Source organism: Mauremys mutica, unplaced genomic scaffold, assembly GCF_020497125.1.
Source record: "Mauremys mutica isolate MM-2020 ecotype Southern unplaced genomic scaffold, ASM2049712v1 000542F_np12_subseq_164554:174043_obj, whole genome shotgun sequence".
Taxonomy (NCBI): Eukaryota; Metazoa; Chordata; order Testudines; family Geoemydidae; genus Mauremys; species Mauremys mutica.
In genome coordinates, this window is record NW_025422999.1 from 1 (window position 1) to 9,490 (window position 9,490).

General features: G+C 50.7%; 1 protein-coding gene across 1 annotated transcript; it reads left to right on the forward strand.

Moving 5' to 3' along the window:
* Positions 1–372: 372 nt before the first annotated feature.
* On the forward strand, positions 373–4,719 carry LOC123357359. Its single transcript, XM_045000611.1, is given in 4 exon segments — positions 373–856; positions 1,456–2,798; positions 3,723–4,205; positions 4,207–4,719. Coding segments are annotated over 4 exon segments (2,823 nt in total).
* The last annotated feature ends 4,771 nt before the right edge of the window (positions 4,720–9,490 follow it).

Consider the following 9,490-nt stretch of genomic DNA (forward strand, 5'->3'; position numbering starts at 1 on the left):
GCTAAGGGGAAAGGGAGTTCCACGTTTGTCGCCCCTTTTGGGAGCACCTCAGGCAAGGATAGCCCAGTGCTTGAATTACCCTTAAGGGAGACTGTAATTCCTGGTGGTGACGAGGGCGCTGGTGTCTTAACTATGGTATATGTCCCCTTTACCACTAGTGATTTGTATAATTGGAAGCACCAGAATCCCCCGTTCTCGGAAGACCCTGCCCCACTGACAGCCGTATTTGAGACCCTGATCACAGCTCATAAGCCTACTTAGGGTGATATGAGGGTCGCCCTAAATACCCTTCTTACTGCAGAGGAAAGACGTTTAGTTCTCTCCCAAGCCCGTAAGAAGCTATCAGAGGAGGGGGTGCAAGACGGTGCCCCGATGGTTGAACGGCTCCCTGATGAGCCACCCGACTGGGGGCATACAAAGCCTGAAGATCAGAAAAAGCATCATGACTATGCCATGGCAGTGGTACAGGGAATGAAACGCTGTATTCGGAAAACCCCAAATTGGGCCAAATTGTATAATGTTAGACAGGAAAAGAACGAGAATCCAGCCGCTTTTTATGAGCGCCTGTGCGACACCTGTAGGAGGTATACCGACCTCAATCCAGAGGATGACAATGGAAAGTGGGTGTTAACCCCCCCCTTCATTGGACAGTCCTATGAGGATATCAGGAGGAGGTTGCAAAAGCTAGATGGGGCATCGGGCAAAAACATAGAGGAACTTCTGGGGATTGCGATGAAAGTTTACGATCGCAGGGACGATAAAGAGCAGAAGAAAGGGGCTCGCGTGCTGGCGATGGCCCTGAGAGAGGGAAGAGAGGAAAAGGGGGGCAAGGCAAAAGGACGACCAGGGTCATTAGGTAGAGGAAAGGGCCCCCGCTTAGGTCGAAACCAGTGTGCCTTGTGCAAAGAAGAGGGCCACTGGAGGAATGAATGTCCCCGGCGACATGTTAAAGGAGAGGGACACAAGGATAGAACTTCGCCCGTGCCCGTGTTCTATAGTGGCACGGGGGAAGGGGCCACCCTATAGGGAGGCCGGGGGACCCAACGGCCCCTCCTGGCAGCACAGCCCGCCAGTCTGGATCCCACGGTAAAAATTAAAGTAGAGGGCCGTCCAGTTAAAGCCCTTATCGATACGGGGCCACCCTTAGTTTACTTCCCCTTGATACAGCACCGCAGGCTAGGGCCCAAGGGTGCATCACAGTCCAGGGGATAGAGGGACAAAACATAGCACTAGAAAAAACTCTTCCCCTCTTAGTGAAAGTAGGGGACCGCCAAATATCCCATCAATTTGTTTGTAGCCCTTCCTGTCCCATTGCGCTGCTAGGACGAGATCTCCTCACTAAATTACAAGCGGAGATCTCGTTCAATAATGGGACTATGGAGGTTAGGCTCCCAAAACAACAGGCTTCCAATTACCAGATGGCCCTACTTAACACTGCTGTAAAACCCACCCTAGAACACCAAGGGGTTAACGAGGCTTACCTGCCGGGAATCAACGCCAGAGTCTGGGCCGAGGAGGGAGGCCATGCCCGAGCCAGAAACGCCTCACCGATACACATCACCCTTAAGGAAGGGAGTTGCCCAGTCCGAATTCGACAGTATCCCCTCAAGCTGACCACTCGAATTGGGTTAAAACCTCTGATTCAAAAGTTTGTACAATGCGGGTGGCTAAGGGAAGGCACTTCCCCGTATAATACCCCGATAATGGGAGTGCCTAAACCTAATGGGCAATACCGACTAGTGCAGGATTTACGGCAGGTTAATAAGCTCATAGAAGCGCCCTACCCCGTTGTCCCGAACCCCCATACGATTCTAGGGCAAATACCGAGAAACCATGGTTGGTTCTCCGTAATAGATTTAAAAAATGCTTTCTTTTCTATTCCCCTTGATCAGGAATCTCAAAAGCTGTTTGCCTTTGAGTGGGAGGATCCCGATACCCACTACAAAGCCCAATACCTCTGGACGGTTGTTCCGCAGGGTCTTACCTGTGCGCCTGAAATTTTTGGTAGCCAGCTACGGAGGGACCTCGCTCCCTTCCTAGCTCGTCACCCTGCGTGCAACATAGTCCAGTACTGCAATGATTTACTTTTAAGTACTGAGACGGAACAGACTTGTAAAGAACAAACTGTAGAACTCCTTAACTTCCTAGGGGCGCAGGGATACAAAGCCTCTAGAGAAAAAGCACAATTAGTTAGACAGCAGGTTACTTTTCTAGGCTACCACCTTAGTCAGGGAAGTCGTAGTTTGAGTAACGATAGAATCCAAGCTATACTCGACAGCCCTCAGCCCCAGAATCCTAGAGAATTAAAAGCTTTCCTGGGACTGACCGGCTTTTGCCGACTCTGGATCCCTGACTATGGGGGAAAGGCCAGACCACTCTATGAGGCCCTTACTAAAGAAGGTTTGTTGCATTGGAGGTGGACTAAGGAAAAAGAAAAAGCATTTCAAGAGCTTAAAAAGGCCTTGGTTCAACCTCCTGCTCTGGCTCTCCCAGATCCACGGAAGCCATTCACCCTATATGTCCACGAAAGAGCCGGGGTAGCATCTGGAGTCCTCTGCCAAAAGTCAGGACCGACCTGGAGACCCATCGGTTATTATTCCAGAGTCTTAGACCCAGTTGCTAGGGGCTGGCCAGCCTGCTTGCGAGCTGTTGCAGCAACCGCTCTTCTTGTACAGGAAGCCGAAAAGTTAACCCTGGGTGGAGACACTGAGGTGGTGGTACCTCACGGAGTACCCCAGATACTAGGGACAGGGGCGGGGGACAGACACCTGAACCCCAGTCGGCACACTAAATATGAGGTGGGACTCCTACTAGCCCCCAACCTAACCTTTAAAACAGTCAGTTCTCTCAATCCAGCTACTTTACTGCCTGATCCTCAGGCTCCCAGTGTTGCTGGTCCGACCCATGACTGCATCGAAGTCCTACAACAAGAGACTAAACCCCGTCCCGATCTTTCGGATTTGCCCTGGCCCAATCCTGATCTTGAGGCATATGTCGATGGTTCTAGTTATGTACTAGATGGGAAGCGATATACGGGGGCTGCTGTGGTAATTAAAGACACAGAGGTGGTGCATGAATTTAAACTCAGCCCCTCTTTATCCGCCCAAGCAGCAGAATTAGTGGCTCTCATCGAGGCTCTCCGACTGGGAGCTGGGAAAACCATCAATCTATATACTGACAGTTGTTATGTGTACATGGTAGTACATGCTCACGGGACCTTATGGAAGGAAAGGGGTTTCATTACAGCTTCAGGCCAAAGAATTGCTCATGGGACCCTTATCAAATTGTTACTTGAAGCCCTGATGCTTCCCCTGCGGGTCGCGGTAATTCATGTCCGTGCACATGGAAGGGCCCCTGAGGCGGAGCAGCGCAAGTATAATCGATTGGCTGATTTGGCTGCGAAAGAGGCAGCGCGCAGGGGAGCTGCATGGCTTCTTTTAGTTCAAGATACTGAGGCTAAAACCCCTTCTCCCCACTACACGGCAGAAGAGGTGTCCCACGCCCAAGCTGCAGGGGCTCAGCAGACCTCCTCTGGGTGGTGGAAGTTACCTGGGGGAGAGATATTCGTACCCCGTCCCGTGCTCCAGGAGATTCTTCAATCCCTACATAAAGAGGGACATCTAGGATCGGGAGCAATGGTTGATTTGGCTGCCCGGTCCCTTAGAGCAGTGGGTATGCATATGGAAGCCCAGAGAGTTGTCAATAATTGCTCTGTTTGTCAGCGCACAAACCAAAAAGGATCTGGCCCCCCTGTCCCAATGGGAGGCCAACCCTGGGCTGCCTACCCCTTCCAAAGGTGGCAAGTGGACTTCGCTGAAGTACCTCCTTGCCGAGGCTACAAATACTTGCTTGTTTTTGTAGACCAACTCACTGGGTGGGTGGAGTGTTTCCCCACCCGACATTGCCAGGCTCGGGCGGTTACCAAGGCCCTGATACACGAAATACTTCCCAGGTTCCACCTCCCCGAGGTAATTGAGTCAGACCGGGGAAGTCATTTCATCTCCCAAGTGGTTCAACAGGTAGCACAGGCCCTCGGTATCCAGTGGAAATTGCATACGCCCTGGAGGCCACAAAGTTCAGGTCAGGTAGAAAGGATGAACAGGACCCTCAAGGATACTCTTACAAAACTCTGCATGGAGTCCGGTTTAAAGTGGCCTGATGCCCTACCGCTTGCTCTTACCCGCATTCGAAGGGCCCCCCCGCAAGGGTCTGAGACTTTCGCCCTTTGAATTGGTTTTCGGGTTCCCTCCCCGAGTACTCATCCCCGGGTTTCGGGAGGATGTAAACTGGGAGGTAGGGAACGACTCCTTGTGGAAACAGGTCTCTGCGCTGCAATCTGTCTTGTTTCAGCTACACCAATACGCAGCGCCCTTCCAGGCTCTTCCCTTGGATCGACCTGTGCATTCGTTCCAGATCGGTGACCAGGTCCTTATTAAGAAGTGGAAGCGTGATCCTCTCACATCACGGTGGGAAGGCCCATATACTGTTTCACTCATCAGCCAAGCCGCCGTTAAGGTTCTTGGGAACGACAAGTGGACCCACTGCACGCAAGTTAAACGATTCGCAAGCTCGGATCCAGAGGACGACTCAACCGAAGAGGACAACAGCCCTCTGCTCGCCCCGGCTCCGGACGCCCGGGGTGACACAGGTGAAGACTCCAACTGGGAGTATCAAGGACTGGAGGGCCTAAAGGGACTTTTCAAAAGAAGGAAACAATGAAGTTGTTCCTTCTGTCTCTGTTTTATATATTCAACTGCTCTTATAGTTGGGAAAACAGGTTTTTACAGTTAGCGGAGATAATCGCGCATTCCTTTAATCTCACTAACTGCTGGGTGTGCGGTGGTCCAGGAGAACTAAATGAATGGCCCTGGGTAGCCCAACCAGTACAGCCTAAATACTTGCTGAGTAATCTCAGCGTCGTGCATAATGGTTCGGAGCAGTGGTCCGAAGATAATGGCCCCTGGTGGCTCTATTCAACTGGCACGGGTATCTTTTGCCTTAATCGAACACGACGCGAGGGCTGGTACCTGGGAGAAAGTAAATGTAGTTGGACCCTGTCCCGGGGATATGATTGCTACCATCATCCTGGCTGTCATACATATGATTGTTCCAAGTATCGAGGACGATGGAATCATACCCATGTAAAATTAACCAATAACAGCTGGGTAAGATGCTCCTACCAACATCATACCGGTGATGGTTGTAAGGCAGTGGGACTAGATGGGTTCTTTGATTCCCTCTTTTTGGCCTGTCAACGAGACAATACCACTAGTAAAAAGCATGTAATACGGTGGTATCAATGGGCGTGGCAACACCCTAATGGGACCCGAGTAACCCATTTTAGACATTTCTGGTCTAATACTGACAGGCCCAGGTCTGGTTGTAAGTGTGTGTGGAAAGCAGGAGCTGGAGCATGGAAATGTGAATACTGTGCTCCTGATGGAGTACCGTCCTCAGTGATGGGTGGGCCCTTCGGAGGACCCTTAGGAACAGGCAACCACATATACTATGAACGGCCTTTGGACCTCGATACCTGGGATGGCCCCTTTGCTAATGGGACCTGGGCCCTAAAAGGCCATTATTGGATCTGTGGCTCTTATGCCTATCGTAGATTGCCGCCAAATTGGTCGGGGATATGTTATGTGGGATATATTCGGCTCTTATTCTTTCTCCTGCCCCAACACCAGGGAAACACACTAGGAATTAGAGTGTATGATGATCTCATTAGAGAAAAGCAGTTTGTGGACTCCACTCTAACTGCCGGAAGTTCCCAGGCCTGGGGAGCTCAGGAGTGGCCCCCAGAACGGATCATCAAACATTACGGACCTGCCACCTGGAACCCTAATGAACTCGTGACAGGGGCCAGGGAGCCAATTTATAATCTGAACCGCATTATTAGGCTGCAAGCTATCTTGGAGATATTAACCAACCAAACAGCTACAGCACTAGATCTGCTGGCAGATCAGTCGACCCAGATGCGAAATGCTATCCTCCAACACCATATAGCCCTTGATTATTTGCTGGCAGAAGAAGGAGGACTCTGTGCAAAGCTTAATGAGTCTAACTGCTGCCTACAAATAGATGATAATGGGCAGACAGTAAAACAGTTGACAAAGGAGATGAGAAAACTAACCCACGTCCCAGTCCAAACCTGGGGTGGGTGGGACACAGACTGGTTCACATCCTGGTTACCGCAAATGGGATGGCTCCATAAGGCCTTTTTGCTTTTTATCCTCTTTATAACTACCCTTGTAACCCTTGCTTGCTTTACCCCCTGCCTGGTCGCTATAGTCCGATGACTGGCTACTCATGTTACCTATCAGCAGATAATGACCTTATATCGGCCTGAAGATCGGCCAAAGGAAGCTGAGGAGTGGGGGAATTTAAGCTCTTAAAATGCTTTAAGGGGGGCAAGCTGTTAGAAAAATAAGCAAATACAGGCCTGTGAGCAAGACTAGGCCCTTAAGCATAAGTAGAATCAAGGCCTTGAAACGTAAGTAGAGAGAAAGGCCTATGTCAGCTATTATCAGCTTACGCTTGGCCTGTGTTAGTTCATGCTTATCAGTCGGCCTATGCTTGGCGTAACATGTATGCAGCTGTCTTCTCATGCTTGTAGCCAAAAGTAGTTAGCATAATGGGTCAGAAGGGATATCTTATGTCTTCCTTACAATGATAAATGTATCCGCAACAGCTGTACCCTTATCATGATGGATGTATCCGTGACGATTATGCGTATCTTGTTCCTTTTTGATTGATATATGTATTCTATGTACTCCATTATTCCCTATAGGTACATTTACAGGGTCCGTAAGGTCAGCCAAATAACGTAAATAAGACGTCAACAAAGTTGTTTGTTTCTGGGTATAAAGGTAGGCCCGTTTGGCCATGGGGTGTGTGTCTCTCTCTGGCACTAGCCGAGACGAGAACACCCGCTCAGCTGATCGATCAATAAAGATAATGGTACTCGTCTTCCTGGTCTTCCGTGCCTCCTTGGTGTAATTAGGTGAGCTCCGGGGGGAAACGAGCCCTTTTGGCTAACAGCACCTAGCGCAATATGGGGTCCCAGAGCCGTAACTAGCTATTTTTACACCCAAGGCAAGAATATAAAATTGCGCCCCCTGGGCTGTGCCACCCAGCCCCCTTGAAACACCCCCCCCCGCACCACCCATCCCTGTGGAAACAACCCCCCGCCCAGCACCGCCCGCCCCACAGAAACAAACCCTCCTTCCCCAGCGCCACCCCACCGAAACAGCTGTGGGCCGAAAAGGAATGTTTGGGGGAGGGAGAAGAAACGGCCCCCATAGGGTGACCAGATCTCACCGTCACACCCCTCTTCACCCCCTAGCCCCCCACTGGCCTGCTGCATCTCCTGCTAGTCAGTCCCCCACCCACCACTCGCCTCCTTTCACCTCCTCCCTCCCCTGCCAGAAACCCCCGTGCCCGCCCCTAGAGCCCCTGCTGGCTCACTGCTCACCTCTGTGCCCACCTGCCACTTGCCCACCCGCTCCCCACTTGCCCTCTCACCCCCCCCAAGTGTAAAGCCTCATTCAGAGCCCCAGGGGTCACTATATCACTGCACCCAGCAGTCACTCAATGCAGTACCAAAAATTAAACTACTGAAAATGGCGCCCCCCTGCATCCACCGACGTTTTGGACTAGAAAGCTTTGCCCCAGACATCCCCTTCAGAAGACATTCCCAGACCGGCTGAGGGATACTGGTGTGACCTCACCTGGCAGCCCCCAAAGAAGGAATTGGGGGGACTAAATGGACAGGGCCCCTCTCTAGCTGAAGCCTGGCAAGGAAGGTACGTGGATCCCACCAGAAGTTAAAATGAAAAGTGAGGGAGGGGAGGCTCTGCTGGACCTGGGCAGCTCTAGATACAGCACCAGGCACGTAGGAGGATTTCCACTCCTGAGCCATGGAAGCAGGAATTGACTTTTCCTTTCCAGATTTAGCTAATGTTCAGAAAGGGAATCTAGCACCTGCCTTCCAGATTTGAACATCTCAACATTCAGGAGAGCTCCAGCTCAGTTTGGGCAGCTGTTACTTCATTTCTCCCAAATCAAATATACTGATCCACTGTCATTTGCTGTAGAAAAAGTAGGATAAAATTGAGCAAGAAATGCTTCCCAGGGGTTATTAGGACTGGAATTGCTATTTTCAACAGCCATTGCCTTTTTGTTTGTTTTTGTTTTATTTGTTTAAAAGGAAGACAGTGATATTGCATTGGCAAATTCCCCATAGAAACAAAGAGTGGAACAAAAGAATAATAAAGGCACCTCAACTTTTCCTCATATATGGAGGACAGTCTTACAATATGCATCCAGATATCCTGCAATCACACAAGCTGAAAATTGTTCCACTTTACTGCAGTTCAGTAACTCTATGGGAACCAGTCCTGTCTGTGTTCTGTGCACATCCAAAATCCCTGCTGAATGACCCACCCTGGGAGCAAGTTACCAGTGACCCAGGGCTGGGGCAGAAGGAGGGTGCAGGGGTATGTGTGTGTGGGGAGAGCCCAGGGCTGGGGTGGCAGGGGGGTGCGGGTTGGGAGTGGAGAGCCCAAGGCTGGGGTGCCAGGGGGTGTGGGTGGAGGGGGCAGAGCCCAGGTCTGGGGCGGCAGGGAGGTGCAGGGGGGAGCCCAGGGCTGGGGTGGGGGCAGCCAAATTTTTTTTGCTTGGGGCGGCAAAACACCTAGAGCCGACCCTGCCTCCACGCACGTTGAGGTAGGTAGGAGCGGATCATTATTATCCCTACTCAAAAGAGGGAGAAGCTAAGGCTGAGAAAGGAGAATTGACTTGTCTGAGGTCACACAGCCAGTCAGTGGCAGAGTTGGGAATAGGACCCAAGAGCTCTGATTTTCAAACTAACCATCGGATCTTGAATTTCAGACATTGAGTGACCTGAATAAAGTGCTCTCAGATGAGCTCCAGACCAACAACAGTGCACAGGAATTATTCAGCAAGTATTTGAGGAGAACTGCAATGTTAGAGAGAATCATGAACAGCTCAGAGACCATTAATGCAGAGAAGCAGCAAAATTAATCAAACATAGAACTGGTTCTGACTTATTTCCTTGGTATTGAAAGAGACCAACAAGGACCTGAGTCTCCTCCCTGTCAATAACCCCCTGCTCAGCCAATCAGGGTAGAGACTGAGGACGGGAGGCTGAGGGTTCTCACCAGAGAGCCCAAAGGATGGCCCAGGTCATTGGTGGGGATCACTGCCCGAGCACTATTTCAGCCCCACATTTTTGAGTGGACCTCCCACAGTGGGAGCTGCAGAGCACTCCCCCAAAACACACACACACGGTAGTGGGAGGGGAATAGGAGAAAGGACAAAAGAAGGAAGAGATGAAGAGAAAGGAGGGAGAAAAAGGTGAAACACAAAGGACAAACCCTAATGTCCCCAGTGATTCTAAGGGACAAAATCCCACGTGCGGAATAAAATTCTGCCTCCTTAAGCTCGTGTTTTCCATGCCTAGAATTCA